General features: G+C 38.6%; 1 protein-coding gene and 1 long non-coding RNA gene across 3 annotated transcripts in view; one reads left to right on the top strand and one right to left on the bottom strand.

Annotated features, from left to right (window-relative positions):
* Positions 1–18,742, top strand: part of mdn1 (midasin AAA ATPase 1) — a 56,199-nt gene that overhangs the window by 14,953 nt on the left and 22,504 nt on the right. For both annotated transcript variants that reach the window (XM_082146629.1, XM_082146628.1), the window contains exons 24-57: positions 43–221; positions 595–803; positions 1,013–1,159; positions 1,250–1,391; positions 4,236–4,370; positions 4,791–4,929; positions 5,433–5,571; positions 5,645–5,775; positions 6,056–6,194; positions 6,362–6,491; positions 6,696–6,953; positions 9,347–9,544; positions 9,679–9,887; positions 10,318–10,440; positions 10,588–10,785; positions 10,979–11,086; positions 11,224–11,412; positions 11,508–11,597; positions 12,050–12,313; positions 12,387–12,651; positions 13,043–13,202; positions 13,654–13,770; positions 13,893–14,101; positions 14,536–14,684; positions 14,786–14,985; positions 15,463–15,689; positions 15,804–15,917; positions 16,341–16,470; positions 16,544–16,650; positions 16,754–16,887; positions 16,969–17,129; positions 17,222–17,342; positions 17,924–18,140; positions 18,285–18,525. In XM_082146629.1, the coding sequence (XP_082002755.1) occupies positions 43–221; positions 595–803; positions 1,013–1,159; positions 1,250–1,391; positions 4,236–4,370; positions 4,791–4,929; positions 5,433–5,571; positions 5,645–5,775; positions 6,056–6,194; positions 6,362–6,491; positions 6,696–6,953; positions 9,347–9,544; positions 9,679–9,887; positions 10,318–10,440; positions 10,588–10,785; positions 10,979–11,086; positions 11,224–11,412; positions 11,508–11,597; positions 12,050–12,313; positions 12,387–12,651; positions 13,043–13,202; positions 13,654–13,770; positions 13,893–14,101; positions 14,536–14,684; positions 14,786–14,985; positions 15,463–15,689; positions 15,804–15,917; positions 16,341–16,470; positions 16,544–16,650; positions 16,754–16,887; positions 16,969–17,129; positions 17,222–17,342; positions 17,924–18,140; positions 18,285–18,525 (5,679 nt within the window). The remainder of the gene's footprint in view (positions 1–42; positions 222–594; positions 804–1,012; positions 1,160–1,249; positions 1,392–4,235; positions 4,371–4,790; positions 4,930–5,432; positions 5,572–5,644; positions 5,776–6,055; positions 6,195–6,361; positions 6,492–6,695; positions 6,954–9,346; positions 9,545–9,678; positions 9,888–10,317; positions 10,441–10,587; positions 10,786–10,978; positions 11,087–11,223; positions 11,413–11,507; positions 11,598–12,049; positions 12,314–12,386; positions 12,652–13,042; positions 13,203–13,653; positions 13,771–13,892; positions 14,102–14,535; positions 14,685–14,785; positions 14,986–15,462; positions 15,690–15,803; positions 15,918–16,340; positions 16,471–16,543; positions 16,651–16,753; positions 16,888–16,968; positions 17,130–17,221; positions 17,343–17,923; positions 18,141–18,284; positions 18,526–18,742) is intronic.
* LOC309481655 lies at positions 1,399–4,229 on the bottom strand. The gene is made up of 3 exons (XR_014200075.1): positions 2,555–4,229; positions 2,483–2,509; positions 1,399–1,793 (listed from the first exon to the last, which is right to left on the bottom strand). It is a non-coding gene; the product is annotated as an uncharacterized lncRNA (long non-coding RNA).

Below are 18,742 nucleotides of genomic sequence, written 5' to 3'. Positions count from 1 at the left end.
TACAAGTCTTTCCCCTGTTCTTGTGTGTTGTTTCTGTATTAGCATCCATCCAGTGCTCATTCAGGGGGAAACGTCTGTAGGAAAGACGAGTCTGATAAAATGGCTATCAGCTTCCACTGGAAACCAGTGTGTGCGAATCAATAACCATGAGCACACAGATATCCAGGAGTACATCGGCTGCTACTCCTCCGATGAGCATGGCAAACTTGTCTTCACAGAAGGTAAAGATCTTTTAGTGCACATTAGGATGGAATGTATGTAGAGTATATGAATTGTATATGCTTAGATTGCAAAGCCATTAAGTAATCATTATTTATGTAATACATATGTAAATACATGAATATGGTGCTAAATGCATGTAGGCCAGGTTTAAAATGAAACACTCTGGGTCCCTGCTCCATCCTTAGGCTGAAGTGATTGAAGGCCCCTGATTTATGTCAATGATATTAATTAATTCTAAGCATTCACTGCCATATCAGATGGTAATCTTAAATTGTTGTCTCTCTTTGTGTGTAGTTCAATGTTCGATTGACCCTCTGTTTATGTTTATGTCAAGTTTTCATGGAAACAAATACATGTTTTTTCCCCCTGAAGGCGTGCTGATCGATGCCATGCGAAAAGGTTATTGGATTATTCTAGATGAATTGAACCTTGCCCCTACTGATGTCCTCGAGGCTCTGAATAGATTGCTGGATGACAACCGGGAGCTCTTCATCGCCGAGACACAGGAAGTGGTCAAAGCCCACCCCAGATTCATGCTCTTTGCCACCCAGAATCCTCCTGGGCTCTACGGGGGCAGAAAGGTTTCTTCAATACGTTTTAAAAACTACCACCTGTGTGTCAAGAAAGCTTGCCTTCTTGGCCAATTGTAAACTGTAATCTGCAACAGTAGTGCCATGCGGGAACTCATTTTTAGATAGGTGGGAGGTGGTGATGTTTTGGTTCTGATGTCCCTACTCCAGGAAGGGCTCATGAAAATGAATGCACTAAGCGTGTCTTTCATTTTGTGTAGGTTCTGTCCCGAGCATTCAGGAACCGTTTTGTGGAGCTGCATTTTGATGAGCTGCCCAGTTCGGAGCTGGAGAACATTCTCCACAAGCGCTGCAGTCTTCCCCCTTCCTACTGCTCTAAGCTCATCAAAGTCATGCAGAACTTGCAGGTGTGCATCTCATTTTGTTGTATCAGCGTATAAGATTCAATTTTGAAAAATTCATGATTATATTTTTTGATATGGTGGTATTTGTGTTAGTCTTTACGTAGAGGATCCAGTGTGTTTGCTGGGAAACATGGGTACATTACCCTAAGAGACCTGTTCCGCTGGGCTGAACGCTATAGGATGGAGGAGCGGAATGACTCCTCGTGTGATTGGCTACAGCATCTGGCTGATGACGGTAACTTCCAGAGACAAACATTTGACCCCTATCGAGTAGAAAATTTAAATATAAACAGTATAATTCAAAAGTTTATTGTTTGTAAGATTTTTTTTTAACCCTCAGGTGCTCTTCGGTCAAAATTAGAAGTTTTAAAAATCACAGCTTAATCGGAATGGTACGAAACTTTTATGGCATTAGGAATGTGAACACAAAAAAAAATTGAGGGCATGATTCGAGCAGGCTAAGTGGTCTTAAAAAAATAGTCCCTTTTGTGCTCTTCGGTCAAAAATGACCGACCATAGGAAATGAATGTGAAATTGACAAAAACCAACATTCTGAGAATTTTTGTGTGTACAATCTACAAATCGGCCATGATGCAGAAAAAAAGTGCTCAACAATGAAGGGGTGACACTCTTAAGCCTGGTTCACACGGGACGATTTTAAAATTGTCGGCCGATTTTCCAAACCTGATAGACCCCACACACGGCGATTAAAAAATCACGAGTCTAACAGTTTTGGTCGTACAGTGTGTGTGGTGCGTAGCCACACGGCAAAATCAACACATCACACGAACCGATTTGACTCCCGAGCATTCCCAGGTCAGACGGGAAATCTCGGGAAATCTCGCAAAATCCCTCGAGATCAAACGTGACTTCAGAGTAAACAATCATGGCGGACGAAGAGGATGCAGTGGCGATAGTTTGTAGTTTGTTTTTAACCGAATAAAAACGTTATCAAAAGAAAATCTCCGACGTCCACCGGACTTTCTGGTGCGCCATGCCGCCAGCTGTTTTCATTTTGTTTCCCGGTGCTTCCTCGCCGCCTCGTCACCTCGCTTTCTGATTGGCTACTCGTTTGTCCCCGGGGGACACCTCACACGAGGAGAAATCGGGCCAAAAAAATCCAACATGTTGGATATCCCCGATTTGAGATCGGAGCGGTCCCGACGTCCTTCCGAGCAGACGAGAGCAGTCTTAACACACCACACACGGCAGGAATATCTGATCAGATTATTTTACGATAATCGGAGCATCCTTAAGATTGTCGGAAGGGGTGAATCAGGGCTAAAATTGGCCTAATTATCCTGCCGTGTGAACCAGGCTTTAAACATCAAGATTGCAAAACAGACACACCCACTCTCTCTCACACACACACACACACACACACACATACAAACACACTTTGTATGTACACACACCAATGAATTGTGATTTAAAAAAAAAACGTTTTGAATTAAAAAAAATCACAGCTTCATCGGAATGTTACGAAACTTGGTGACTCTTATGGCATTAGGGATGTGAACACACAAAATAATTGAGGGCATGATTCGAGCAGGCTAAGTGGTCGTAAAAAAAATAGTCACACTTTTGCTCTTCAGTCAAAAATGACCGACCATAGAAAATGAATAGGAAATCGACAAAAACACAAAAAGTCTCTACAAATCGGCCACGATGCAGAAAAAAAAAAGCGCTCAGCAATGAAGGGGTGAAACTCTAAAACATCAATAGTGAAAAACATAACATTATTATTAACTATAAATACGGTATATATTTATATTATTTATAACTACTGTTTATTTTTGTAATTTTTTTTATTGAATTGTATGTTACCTGTAACAAAATGCGTTCTTTGTATTCAGGTTTGACTGTAGTAATAATAATGCAAAAACATGTACACTTCACATCAAAATTGTTTTTTTGTTGTTTTATTTTATAACCCTTGACAAAAAATATAATTTGAGAATTTCAAAAAAATACATTCAAATCCACATCTTAAAAGTAGGTAATTTTGTCCAAAAATAACTATAGAGTATTCACAAGCCTCTCCATAGAGAGCTATACAGGCATCTAGTGGTAACACCATGGAACGACATGTTTTATTTTTTTTTCTATACAACAGATGGCGCTAATCTGACTTAAAAAATTGGATTTATAAGGCCTGGTCTCTATATTAATCTGAAATACTGCATTAATTGAAAAAATATTTAAAAAAATTTAGTACCATCAAATCCTCTCAAAATACAAAAAAAGAAAGAAAAAATATTATTGAACAAAAATAAATTGCATTGGTTTTACTGGGGTGGAGGAAGTTTAATTTTTAGGTGTCCGGTCACTTCTGACCGGAAAGATAACAAGAGCTACAGCCAAATGAGGAGCACCTGAGGGTTACATTTTTTTTATGTCTCTTATGCTCACCAAGAATGCATTTACTTCATGAAAAATACAGTAAAAACGGGAATATTGTGAAATATTATTAAAATTTAAAATGCCTTTTCTCTTTTGATATATTTTAAAATATAATTGATTCCTGTGATGGCAAAGCTGAATTTTCAGCATCATTATTCCAGTCTTAAGTCTCACGTGATCCTTCAGAAATCATTCTAATTTGCTGATTTGCTGATATGCTGCTTAAGAAAAAGTTCTTCTTCTTCTTCTTATTACTATTATTATTATCAATGTTAAAAACAGTTGTGCTGCTTAATATTTGTGTAAAATCATACTTTTACAGGATTTTTTGATAAATAGAAAGTACAGCATTTACTTAAAATATATATATTTTTAACAATATAAAAGTCTTTACTGTCACTTTTGATCAATTCAATGTCCCCTTGATTCATAAAAGTATTAATTTCTTTTGAAAAGTCTTACTGAGCTCAAACTTTTAAATGGTAATTTATGGAAAGATATACTTTTTGTTTGTTTGTTATACTTAATTTCAAAAATGCAAAAAAGGTCTGCACTCTAAAAAAATAATTTATTGCAAACAGGAGATAAAGATTGCAAACTTTTTGGCTCTTTGCCCTTCGTCACTTACTTTATACTTAATTTCAAAATGTAACAATCATTGTGTTCACTCCTTCAGGCTACATGCTGTTGGCCGGCCGTGTCAGGAAGCCAGAGGAAGCACTGACCATCCAGAGCATTCTGGAGAAGCACTTTAAAAGGACAGTGAACCCAGATGCCCTTTTCTCTGAGGCTCAGGTCACCTCTCAGTTCAGTGAGTTTATAAGCACAAACACAGTTTGGCCACAGAAGCACACCGCATTCTGACATCAGGTCGATGACTTTCAATTAGGAACGTTGTTCTTACTGGTTATTCCATTGCATTATCACATAAACAGATACCAGTAGTATTGCAGTTTAATGACAGTCCTTTAATAAGGCATCTCAGCAACTCCCAGCGTGCTCTTATATAACAGTTATTCAGTGTTAGTTTTATTGATTGTGTCTTGGGATGTTCTTTTCCATCTACGCAGATGAGTTATGACTGCAAAATCTTTTTCATGAAATGTTGAATTCTTGATACTTTCCTAAAGATCTGTTTGATTAGCTCACTGTATAACTAATGGGTAGATTGATTGTTTTTGCTGGCACAGTTTGGTATATTGATGGTTGTTGATGGCTTGGCACTTGGCAGGCCCTTTTGTGGACAGCATTGCGGGTGTCCCTGAAGAGTTCGGTCATGTGGTGTGGACCCAGGGCATGAGGAGACTGGCTGTACTAGTGGGAAGAGCGCTTCGTTTTGGCGAGTCTGTCCTACTTGTTGGGGACACGGGGTAAGCTGTGATACAATCCTCAGTTGAACCTAAATTATAGGGTTACAAATACTGGCCTAATACTATTTTGTAGTAGTTGATTGGAAATGAAGATGAAAAGCTTTTTTATTAGAGTTTTTATCACATCACAAATCACATTTTAATCATGTTCATTTTAAAGATTTAGTGAAACCAAAATTTGTTTTGTAGCTTGTAGTTCATGTCTGTTAATCTTTTTAAAATTAACAAAAAATTACTTTTGTCAGACTTGTGTGCAGTCTGAAAAAATAATACAAATATGATGTTGCACTTGGCATGTCCAATTTAAAAAAAATAATATTCTGCACGGCACTGATTAGCAATAACTTGGAGCCATACCCCTGTTTCAACAGAAAATAGAACTTTCTATTTAGCAGGAAATCTGTCAGCAAAGGAAACCAAATTAGCCTTTAAAACCTTAATTTGTTATTGGTAAATAATGAATGAGATTCCAGAAGCTCAGTTGGTTTACATGTTCCTCCCAGGTGTGGTAAGACCACCATCTGCCAGCTGTTTACCGCACTAGCCGGTCAGAAGTTCTTCTCCCTGAACTGCCACTTGCATATGGAGACGTCTGACTTTCTGGGAGGTCTCCGACCTGTCCGTCACACGGGAACTCAACAGGTAATATTCACATTTCTTCAAATTATTGAGTCTAAAAATTGTCAATTTTTAATATGAATTTAATATGATTCAGGCTGATGCGGAGGACGGCCGTCTGTTTGAGTGGAATGATGGACCACTGGTCCTGGCAATGAAACAGGATGGTGTGTTTCTGATGGATGAGATCTCACTTGCAGATGACTCGGTGCTGGAGAGACTCAACAGGTGTGTATTTACACTCCTCATATTGTTCTCTTCTCATTGACGGACTGTTTAAAATCTTTTCCAAATCAGTACTGCCTAGGAATTCATAAACAGGCCTGTATGTACTTGTTTACTTTGTCTCTTTGTAAAATTAATTGATATTGTTCATCAAATTTGCAACTACTTTATCACAACAGGACAAAATGAAGTAAAAAAAACAAATCCCCCAACTTCTGTACAGTACTTATATTGGCACATCTGATATCTAAAGTGATTGTGACTGTCTGTGTGTCCTGTGCAGCGTGTTGGAGACTGAAAAATCTTTGGTGCTGGCAGAGAAAGGCAGCGGAGATGATGATGATGTTGAACTGATCATTGCCGGAAAGAAGTTCCGACTTGTCGCCACCATGAACCCTGGAGGTGACTTTGGAAAAAAAGAGGTCAGTACATGACAACAGTAGCTTGGCTGAAGAATATCGTGTTGAGGTTATAAAATAGCCATTGTTGGGATTCTTTAAAGATTAGTAGTAATAGTTAAATAAATTGGATCATGTTTGCATGGAAGAAACAAGCAGGCAGTGGCACTGATGTGTTTGCATATGTACAGCTGTCTCCAGCACTCAGGAACAGGTTCACGGAGATTTGGTGCCCCCAGAGCAACAGCCGTAATGATCTAATGCAGATCATCCAACACAATCTGCGGCCCGGACTATCTCTGGACCAGCATGACCACCAAGGTGAGTCGCTCTACACAGAGCTACCAATTATAACAAGCCTTATTCCCTCCTTTTGGAATATTTGAATCTGATTGGTCGGTAGCAGCCAAATATCTTTGTATAATAACCACTAAACTGTAAACTGAGTTGTTCGTTTTCCATGCCAACCAATCTCCTACACTATTCTAGTTTCATGCCATTGCCATTCCTCTCTTCCCATGTCAGGTAAAGACATAGCAGATCTCATGTTGGACTTCATCGACTGGCTGACCAATCAGGAGTTTGGTCGGCGGTGTATTCTAAGTGTGCGAGACATCCTGTCATGGGTGAACTTCATGAACACAGTATGTGAGCGGGACGAGGACGGCTTCATGACCATGGGGGAGCTGGAGGAGGAGGAGCCAGAATGGGACCTGCGATTGGACACTGTAACAGCATTTATTCATGCTGCGTGCCTTGTGTACGTGGACGGAATCGGCTCAGGTGAGAGAAAAAAGACCTCAAACTGCTTTTTTCTTTCTTTCATGCTTTGGGTCCTATTTACCACCATAAGGAGTAAGATGCTTTTTTCTTTTTCTTTTAACCTGTTAACCCTCACCAGTGCGTCGGCGCACTGAAGCGTTTTTTTATTTATTTAGTTCAAAGTTACTATCAGATTAAATGTTATACTTTGACAAACTATACATCATTAAAAAGATATAAGACTCAAGTTTCAGTATTTGACCACTATTGTATTCTGAGAAACGTATAGTGACAGTTAATGTCTTAATTTGTGTCAGGAGTTATGAAATGAAAAAATGCATCGATCCCTTTAATATGAATTATGAGCGTCAGCTGGTCCATTCAGAAAAAAAAACTCCGTGCTGTTGTCATGACAGTGCTATACAAAACAACGTTCCTCAGGACTTTTAGCTCAAAAAATGTGCAGACTTGGAGAAATATTGATATATTCTCATAGATTCACATCATATTTCTATAGACAGGAATAATATTTATTGAATTTATACCCAAATGCGTCGATGTAATCATTATGAGCGCTTCTTACTGAGATGTGCTGTGTTTTCAATTCATACCAATAGCCTGAGGGCGCTATATGCACAAAAATACTCCATATATGGAACATGAAGAAGAGACATAATCATGTGACCTTCAAGGACGTCACTGATAGCAGCAGCTACACACAAAGCTAACACAGAGATCGCTGTAATATGCAGATACAGACGTTTTGAAAACAATAAACATAATTGCAATGATATGTGATTTGCCTGTGTTCTTCAAGCAATGCCAGGTATTTTTATAATATATTATATTTATTATGTATTGCTAATCGATATAGACTTTATCATTGTACATAATTCTATAAATATATTTTCTGTCTGATTTTTTTTTTTATCTGAAGCCAAATTAGATCACAGAAGATTATTTAAAACACTCCACTTGCGTTATAAAGTACGTTTGTAGCACAAACATGGTTTTAATCTCATAAATGGTCGTGTATTGATGGTGTGCTAAGCTAACATGCTAGCTAGGCCCAAAATAAAGTAATTTGACATGATCTTGAAAAACATTTAACTAAATACAGAGTTTTAGACTTATCATTTTCAGATTTTAAATATAACATGGTCACACATATGGCTTTAGCTGCAGTGCATTTCTAGATTGCTCCAGGGCCCACTTCAATTTTATTTTCATGAATATGTTTAATAAAAACAAATTTCTAATAACTTTACAAAACTTTGAAGCTATTTAAAAAATGTTTTTTCATTATGACAATAATTAATTCTACATTTACAATAAACTACCAGGTGTCAGCTTTCAAATGAGATCATACTTGTGCTTTTAGTGCAAAGGGTTCATGAACTGTATCTGTTTCAGTTTGGGTATGTCATTTCTGGGGATTTTTCAAAAGTGGCGTTGCAGCTTAACAGGTTAAAGGGGTGGTTCATTATGATTTCACTTTTCTAACTTTAGTTAGTGTGTAATGTTGCTGTTTGAGCATGAACAACATCAGCAAAGTTACAACGCTCAAAGTTCAAAGCAAAGGAAGATATTTGCTTTTAAAGAAATCGTTTTTTAAGGACTACAACAAACGACTAGTAGGGACTACACGACATTCCTCCCGGGTTAGTGACATAACTAACCCTAAAATGTACATAAACCCCACCCCCGGGAACACACAGTCCATGTTGAGAAGAGCAAGAGTTGTTGTAGTAGAGCACATTTGTGAGTCTGCTCAAGCTGCCACCTCCGTCTTTTCACATGTAATACAGTACATAACACACATGCAATAGCGTGTCACTCTGTAGGCATCTTACAACAGTTCCCACACGAGCGATTTTATAGATTATCATGACAGAATATGCTAAACAAATACTTGAAGATAGTTAACTCCACATCAGCAACATAAATTCATCAACTAACCATTCAGAAAGGTCCTGTTGCATTCTACATGTTGTCACTTCTTAAACATAAAAGGCAGAACAGTTTCTGACATTTTAGTGCTTGTCTGCATGAGGTAATTGGAGCTGCTAACACACAAGCTCCGCCCTCTGTGCCGGGAGCAGCAGCTCATTTGCATTTAAAAGGGCACACACTAAACAACGTGTTTTTATTGACCCTCAAAAAGTGACAATTTTAACATGCTGTAAAAAAATCATCTGTGGGGTATTTTGAGCTAAAACTTCACATACACACTCTGAGGACAACATAGACTTATTTTACATATTGTAAAAAGGGGCCTTATACCACCCCTTTAAATAATCTACGTTTTTATGCTTCTATAAAATCCTTTGTAGTTGTTATTGACACTAGTGAAGGCTTTTATGAAATGAAATGAAAGCTATACCCTGCCGTTTAAAATATTTTTTTTGCTTCAGGAACCACAGTGTCGGCAGCAGAGAATGCCCTGGTGGCACGGAAGGCGAGTCTGGAGTACCTGGAGAAGAGACTGAGCAGAATTACAACGCTGGATGAGGAGATGCAAGACGCACTCCAAGTCTACGACACCAGCGTCCCCCGAGAGCCCCAGTGGGGTGAAGACTTCTTTGGCATTGACCCCTTCTACATTGCTGCAGGTGAGGACTCTACCAAAATATAAAATAAAATATTTCAGAGTTGAGTCTCTAGATGTTGTTAGCAATTTTTATCAAACCATTTCTCAGATATGACTTGTTTTTTATTTGCCACATTTGGTCTGATCTTCCCACAGGTCCTGAGAGTGAGGGCAGGAGTCTGTCGGACTACGCTTTGAGTGCGGGCACAACTGCAGTTAATGCACAGAGGATACTAAGGGCACTGAAGCTTCAGAGACCCATACTGCTCGAGGGCTCACCTGGAGTGGGCAAGACCAGCTTGGTCACTGCCCTTGCCAAGGCCTCTGGGAACCATCTTGTCAGGATCAACCTGTCAGAACAAACTGTATGTCAAAGAAACATAGAGTTTTGCTTCAGTAGAACCTCCCTGCACTGTAGAACTGTTGAAAACTATCACCAATACAATGACAAAATATAATTTTTATTCATTTATTTATTGAAATGGGAAAAAAAACCCATTAACGTTAAAATACACTATCAGAAGTTTGGAGATAGTAAGATTTTTTTAGTCAGCAAGGATGCATTAAATTGATCAAAAGTGACAGTAAAGGCATTTAAAATGTTAAAGAAGACTTTTATTTCAAATAAATGTCTATTGAAAATAAACTACATTTTGGAATATTTTAAAATTGAAATTGCAATAATATTTCATATTACTCTTTATATTCTATTTTTCAATAATCAAATGCTGCCTTGGTGAGCATAAGAGTTTTTAAAAACATTTAAAAAATCTGTGCTGTATCCTCTCTGCACAGGACGTAACGGATCTGTTTGGGACAGATCTGCCAGTGGAAGGTGGGAAAGGAGGAGAGTTTGCGTGGCGTGATGGTCCTCTACTTGCTGGGCTGAAGGCTGGACATTGGATCGTCCTAGATGAGGTACAGATGAATGGTTGACTTTTGTAGCTCTATGCCAGTTCAGTGTAATAAAATAATAAAATGTTTGAGTCTTGGAACATTTTCAGTCAGAAATGATAACTCATTGGGTAGTAGATTATTGACTGATGTTTTTCCTTTCATCTATAGCTGAATCTGGCTTCTCAGTCAGTACTGGAAGGTCTTAATGCTTGCTTTGATCATCGTGCTGAGATCTACATCCCTGAGCTGGGCATGCGCTTCCATGTTCAGCATGAGAAGACCAAGATCTTCGGCTGCCAAAACCCTTTCACGCAGGGAGGAGGACGCAAAGGCCTTCCTAAGTCCTTCCTCAACAGATTCACTCAGGTAACTTAGATCTAATTACTTTTTTGTCATCTGTTTGTTTTCTCTTCTGTCTTAGAGATCATCTGTTTTACATAGATTATTAATATACAATATTGTTTACAGCAGTTTGTATTATAATATATGGTAATGGTCTTAGTGAGTCATACAATAAGAGACCAAAATATAGACATGGATCTGTATTTTCCTCATTCAGGTTTATGTGGATTCACTAACCAATGAAGACATGCAGTTCATCAGTGACTCCATCTTTCCTAACATTGACAATGCAATCATCTCCAAAATGGTGCAGTTTAGCAACCGAGTAAGTGTACAACACTTCCCTTAACCAGTGGTGTTCTTCTGTTGCTCTTTTAATTGACATTTGTAGATGTTCTAGATGTTCCTTTCATCTATCATCTCAAAAGAGGTTTGATTTTTTTTTTGATTTTTTTCTCTAAGCTTGTCCAAGAAGTTACAATTGAGAGGAAGTGGGGCCAGAGAGGAGGACCATGGGAGTTTAATCTCCGTGACCTGTTCCGTTGGTGTCAGCTGATGCAGACAGACCAATCACCAGGCTTCTTCAACCCTGGGCAGCATGTTGGACTTGTGTATGCAGACCGCATGAGGACAGAGGCAGACAAGGCTCAGGTAGCCACGCTAATTCAAATACCATTCATCACTCAAAAGATGACATGAAGATGTGGCTTTATCAATAATATCAATAATACATGTTCTGTTCTCAGGTGTTAGCAGTGTTTAGGAAGGTGTTTGGAGAAGACTTTGAGCCTTACATGGGCTCTAGGCAGTTTCATATCACCCCTTTGAACCTGCAGGTTGGTCAGAAATATAATATTTAAAAAAGTTTTAGTCTTTATTTATTTTTTAACCCTTAATTTTGGAATCAATAATATAAAATAAATCTTAAGAAACATTATATGTGATATATAATATATTATATGTTTTACTATTTTTTTATTTTATTTTAATCCTTAATCTGTAATCGATAATATGGAATTACATTATTATTATTATATAAATCTTAAGAAACATTAGAAGTGGTAATGTAATATAATATAGTATATTATAGGCACATTTCACACACAATAATACAGTAAATGCTTAAAATTAAAAATTAAAAAAATTGTAGTCATAAAAATTACAGATAATTTTTATAGATTTTTAATCTTCATTTTTCTTTACATATAATCTATCATATAAAATTATATTATAAGTCTTAAGAAACTGGATGTGAAAATATCTCTTTCTCTCTGTCACACAAATGCAGTTGGGTTACTCAGTTCTGCAGCGCAGTGGAGGTGCACCCATCGCTCTGGATCCTCCTCTGTCAATTACCCATTATTCTTTGCGCCCTCTGGAGGCACTGATGAAGTGTGTGGAGATGGGGTGGATGGTCATACTGGCGGGTCCCACTGCGAGTGGAAAGAGCAGTCTAGTGCATCTGCTTGCACTGTTAACGGGACACAGACTGAGGGTTATGGCCATGAACAGCGCCATGGACACAACAGAGCTGCTGGGCGGCTTTGAGCAGGTCAGTTGGAAATGAGAAGCAAGATGGTTGTTTCACTAGCTTGGTGTTATCGTTAACCTGGTGATCTATTTAGGTGGACATCATACGGCCGTGGCAGCAGGTATTGGAGAGCATGGACTATGTGGTTGCTATGGTGACCAGGCGAGGCCTGATGTCATTGGACGGGGCGGTGCAGGATACTGAGTTTCTGTTGAGCACGTGGAGCACTTTCCGCCGCTGGCTGCGAGAGGAGGGTCTCGATACCACAGAGGGCATGGTCACATTTGAGGCTTTAAACAAACTGGAGGTCATTATTGTTCTGCTGCACAAACTCAACACTAAACTCAAGGTCTTTACAGGTAAGGACACTACACTACTGAGTACTTGTCCTGTATATGTCTTGTAAACTTAAACATTTGGTTTTCTGTGACATTAGAATGTGAATTCTGCTTGTCAACTCGTCAGCCCTGTGAATTTTTTTGCTAACCATGTATCCATAAGAATGGTTTGAAAATTACTTTTATTATTTAATACTGAAAATAAATATATAAACAATAAATTAAATGTAAACATTTAAAATAAATATATATAATAGTTATGTTTAGTATTGTTTGAAATTAGAAATATTACATTATATTTTTTAAATATGAAATACATTTAAATAAATGTAAACAAAATATATATATCTTATTTTGTGCCTTATCCATTTAAAACACTTTGATTGTCATAATCTTTGATTGTCCCCTTCAGACATGTCAAAGCTGCAGATGGACTTCACTCTACTGAAGGAGCGCTTGGCTCAGATGCAGGACGGCTGGACTCATGGTGGTTTTGAGTGGCTAGATGGGACATTAGTTCAGGCTCTGCAGGCTGGAGACTGGTTGCTCATGGACAATGTCAACTTCTGCAGGTCTTTTTAAATAGATCTTTCTTAAAATGATTAAACTGCTTAAACACTCTTTTTGGAGTCTCTTGGTAGATTTGTAGACACATTTTAATGAAGAATGATATGACTCATTTCAGTCAAGTCTGTGTTTTAAGGAATCAGTTGAGTAAATGATTCAATGACTGATTTTTAGCCACCGGCACAACACTCTTGTCAGCACTCATTACTGAAAATATAACATTGGTGATCCAATAGAAGCAGAAATGATCTTATAATTGTCTCATTTAATGGCTGATTATCAAATTAGATTTAAATAAATGGTCCTGAAATAGTGCAGAGTGATACAAGACATGAAACTAGCATAACGTTAAAAAAAGTACTTTGCTGCAGAACGCCACGATTGACTAAGTTTTCCAGATAGAACAGATATAAAATGAAATTTCTTAAATGAACTATTTATGTGTATGTGTTTCAGCCCTTCAGTGTTGGATCGACTCAACGCCCTCCTGGAGCCTGGCGGGTCATTAACTATTAATGAACGAGGAATTATTGATGGAACCACACCTACCATCACTCCCCACCCCAACTTCAGGTACAATCAAAGCATCAACTGACACCACTTCCAGCTAAACTGTTTCCAAACTTATTTTGCCATATGAAAGTACAGATCTGTGAAATATATTTTGCTTAATCCTATTTCACACTGTGTTGTAGGTTGTTTCTCACCATGGATCCCACGCACGGGGAAATCTCTCGAGCCATGAGGAACCGTGGTGTTGAGATCTACATCCCTGGCGAGCATGAGGGTGTGTGCTGGGACACTCTGGATCTAAAGATGGTTTTACACACCCTGGGAGTGACTGGAGACTGTGTGTGTGACCTGCTCATCTCCATTCATTCAGATATCAAGAAGACCATATGGGGTGCGTCTGTGATTAATAACCCTTGTTCAGAGTTTTAGTGATACTAATATTTGATTGCGTTCAGTACATGCTCTGAAGTAAATCGCTGAGACATTTCAAGTTTTGCTGATGATACTTGTGTGTATTTATTTATTTTTTTGGTAATTATAAGTGAAACATCACGTCATCATTGTGTATCAGACAATGACACCTTGAGGAATGAGGGTGAATTGGACTTATTGAGTCATCAGAGATTCAATTGTTTCACAGAAAAAATATACTTATTTTACTTATAAATATATATATATATTTTTTAAGATTATAATTCATAATGAATAGATTAAGGAAAACTTAAAAGGTCGATGTCTAACCTTAAAAAAATGAATGAGGGTGAGGGTATTGAATGACGTCCTGGGATAAGGGTTAATGTCTATTCTCTCTTTAACATCTTCTAGACTCGCCTGCGTCATCCATGTCATCTCTGCTCCATGCTGCGTCTCTGTTGTCTGGTCAGCTCCAGAGGGGTGTGGATCTGCCCTGTGCTCTTCTACAGGCCTGTGGAGAGGCTTATGCTTTCTGTCAGCGCACCACTGCTAACCAGCAGGTTCATAGACATTTTTCAATAAGCATGACAAGCTAAGATATATAATTCCGTAATCCCTCAAATTATGCCCCATCAACCCCACCTTTCACATCCTGTCTCAGCTGGCACAGGAAGTCATAGAGAGGCAGTTGGCAGTGCTGGACTCAGAGGACTGGGGCAGTGGGCTGCTGTGTGCAGGCGTTTGGCCGGACCGCATCCCCTCAGCCCTGCTGTGCACTGAGGACTCGTGTTTTTCCAGTGTCCAGAGAGACGGACAGGTCCTCCTGTACTGCCTCAACACTCTCAGCCTTTACGAAAAAAGGTCAGAACTATGCATACAAAAATAATTTTGTTCTTTATTACCAGCCACTTCATTGGTGTTAATGAGATTGCACTAATATTTGTGCTCATTAAAGACATTTCCGTTTTGAATTTCTGTTTTACTTTTTTTTTCTAGCTTCAGTTTAGTTTTAGTTTTTCTGTATATATCTTATTTCTTTTTTTATTCTTTTTTTAATAAGAGCTGCCAAATTATCCCTCTGAACTCAAAATCAAGCTCAAATCAGCATTTTATGTTCATCTATTTGTTTTTTATATTTGGTCAATTAGATAATACAGCTTACTGAAACTGCAATAATAACTGATTGATATCAATTAATTCATTGTTCATTTTATTTGGTTGTAGTTTTGAGCTTGATTATTTCAATTAGCATAAATGTAAAAAAAAAAAAAAAATGTCCCCCCTTTTTTTGTTGTAGTTAACAACAATAACCTTGTATAATAACCTTTACCAATTCAGGAATCGTCCACTGAGCCTAGTTGACCTGCAGAGGGCGATGCAGAGCGGTGCTGTACTGGATGGGCTTCAGTTTTCCGGAGGTGGAGGACTGGACGGAGGAGCAGAGAATGCATTGCGCCTCCTCCCGACAGCAGTTAAAATACTGACAGAAAGAGCTTCTCACAGTGACTGGATTCTCAGAACCAGCTGGCTCTCCCACCTTACCAAAACTTACAAACATGCACCAGGTAGGCTGTATAGGAAAAATAATGCTTTTTAATGTGTTTGGTATAGCTTGTGTAGCCATACTACTTGAGAGCTTATCTCAGCGCCCAGTCCTGAGATCATGCTTGTCCTTGCAGATGCATCTCTGATGCAGTTGGACGCAGGATGCACAGCGCTGAAGGCTGTATTCAACAGCAAGCTCATCGGGAAAGGCAAATGTCTAGCAGAGCTTTTGCAGCCACACAGCACAGGTACATATACACTCTCATATATATGCAGTCATGAAAATGAAAGCAGTTTCTTTCTTAGAAAATGCCCATGGTCTAACCGTGCACTAATAATCATTGATCTCTGAGTCCTTTTAAACAACTTTCTACTGATCTAACTAAAGCCGTGTGAGTAGGGAAATACAATATCATGGTATAATATCAATCCAAATGACCTGATAGATAAAAGACCCACCCTTTATTATTTTCTGTTAAACATTGTGGTTCATTATAAAGTCAGTCACATAATGGAAGTTAAATGCATTGAGAATGCCGCTTCATGGACTTTAACATGTACTCTGAAATAATCAATCAAAATAATATTCCAAAAAAAAACCATTCATATTCAAACCTGTAATATTCAGTCAGACTTGTGAAATTACTAAAAAAAAACACATTCTTGATCAGATGACTACAGGATTTTGGTTGACATGCGCTGGAACAAGCAGTACTTGGACATCTTGGCCAACACCTGCAACTTTGAGGATGAGGAGAGATACATGGAATTCATGGAAGCGCTAAACGCTGTTGCCAACAGGTAAGTCCTTATTCTTCTTTACTGGAATGTTTTTGTAGTAAAAAATTATATGTTTTATGTTCTGTTTTGAAAGGATCATATTGCTGATGGACCGAGAGGAGAGAGCAGCTATTAACAGCAGTGCTGGAAACAGCTCACCTCATAACAGCGCCTTGAGACTTGCCACTGCCTTCTCAAAAGGTATTCGCACACTTCCACAGCCATGTTAAAATACCCTGTTAATATTAGGAGACATGAACATACTAGTTTGTATGTGACTATTATATATGTTTGGGTTTTATAGGAACGGTTGACATAGGCCACCTGCCTCATCCAGTGTTGGTCCACCTGCGCTCGTTTTTCGACCTGTGGGATACATTCGTACTGCAAGCCATGCAGTCGGGCCAGCCCTACATCTCTGACCACCTCATGTTTGAGGTCAGAGCGGTTTCATTATAGCCACGCTGCTGTTGCTAGTGTTCTGCAGTTGGTTTACAGTGATGTGATTTGTGTGTCCAGATCTTGCAGCTGCTGCAGTGGAGGGATCGTTTCTGGCTTGTGTGTAACACGCTGTCTGCGGATACACGGGGGGTGTGTGTGCTGTCCTTGCACTGGCAGTGGGTGCACAAAAACTTAATTTTGCGACTGCCTCAGCTTTTGATGGGGGATAGTGACTATGAGTGAGTAATGGCTTTATTACATGATTAAAAGTCTTCATGTAATGTTCTCTTTAGTGTTTGTTTATATGTATATATGTGTATGTTTGTTTCAGAGGCCAACAGGAATTACACACCATCTCCACGGCCATCCAAAACACACTTTCCAGCTCTGTGGCTGTGGCCTCTTCTCTGAAGGGCATTCAGAAGACTTTAGGAAAGCCACTGCCATTCAAGGTTAGGCTATATACAGAATGTGGATATATATATATATATATATAAAATACAGCGATATATAAATATTTCAATATATTTTAAAACCTAATTTATTTTATGCATTTCATTACATAATTTATGCCATTACTCCAGCTGTTCCTTCAAAAATCATTTTAATATGCTAATTTGGTGCTAAAGAAACATTTCTTATCATTTCTTTTTATCAGTGGTGAAAATGGTTGTGGTTATTAATATTTTTGTTCAAATCGTATTACACTTTTTTAAATTATTTTTTATTATTATATAAAGTTTGAAAGTACTGAAGTAGAAATAGAAAATAGTGAAATTTTGTAACATTATAAATGTCTTTACTATCACTTTTGATCAATTTAATGTGTTCTTGCTGAATAAATGGTATTCATTTCAAAAAAAAAAAAAAAAAATGAATTGTAGTATGTCTAATAAAAATAAAAAAGTGTTTGGGCAAACACCCAAAAATAAATTGAGAAATTCTATTAAAAGCATCAGAAGTATTTTATTTCAATTGCGTTCTAAGTGATCTAAAATAATCCCAATAATCTAAAATAATCTTTTCTGTGCAGCTGGAGGCGGTGGCTGAATGTGCGGCCCGTTTGCGAGTGCTGTGCGGGGCTTTGGATGTTAGGGACCTGCGCCTCGACAACAGCCTCGCATCGCTATGGAAACAAGAGGTGTCTCGTCTCCGTGGTGTGGCCATGGGAATTGACTCAAAAGAGGCTCTGCTAGAAGCTTGGGGTCTAGTGCTTCAGGCCAACCTCCTGCTGGAGCCTCAGAAGTCAGGTAAATGTCACTTGGGCTACCTTACATTATTGACAGTAATTCTTACGAATTTTGTGCATGAAGTGGTAGTACTAAACCATACAACCAGGCAAATCCTGATCCCCTTAGTTTATTAACACAAAATATACTGATCGTTCTATCCAGGTGTCCTGGAGAGACTTGTGAGCTGTGTGGATCAGCAGCAGGGTCATATGGCTTCCTGTGGCCTGCTGGACTCTCTGTCTGAAGATAATGAGGAGGAAGTGGGAGACGGTGCCGCACCAGACAGGGAGGTGTTACTGCAGCTTGCACGCAGAGCTCAACTGTGGCCAGCACTGGAGGAGCTGGCGGTACTTAACCAGATGAAAGTCACCACAGACCTGCTGTATCTGTCAGTCACACCAGGGTATGATGATGTTTCTCTATCAAATTATTAAAGGTAGGGTTGGCAATTTCAGAGAGGCTAGCAATAGCAAGCTAGCTTTGAAAGCATATGATCCCACCCTCCCTTCAGAGCGCTCCCAAAGCCACACCTCCTTCAAAATACATGAAAAGCAGAGTCACGAGACAAGCGACTGTGTTAAATTACTTCATGTCTCAAAGCACATAACATTATAATAATA

The sequence above is a fragment of the Leuciscus leuciscus genome, assembly GCF_965113295.1.
Source record: "Leuciscus leuciscus genome assembly, chromosome: 19".
Lineage (NCBI taxonomy): Eukaryota > Metazoa > Chordata > Actinopteri > Cypriniformes > Leuciscidae > Leuciscus > Leuciscus leuciscus.
This window is presented reverse-complemented; position numbering and strand designations above follow the sequence as displayed.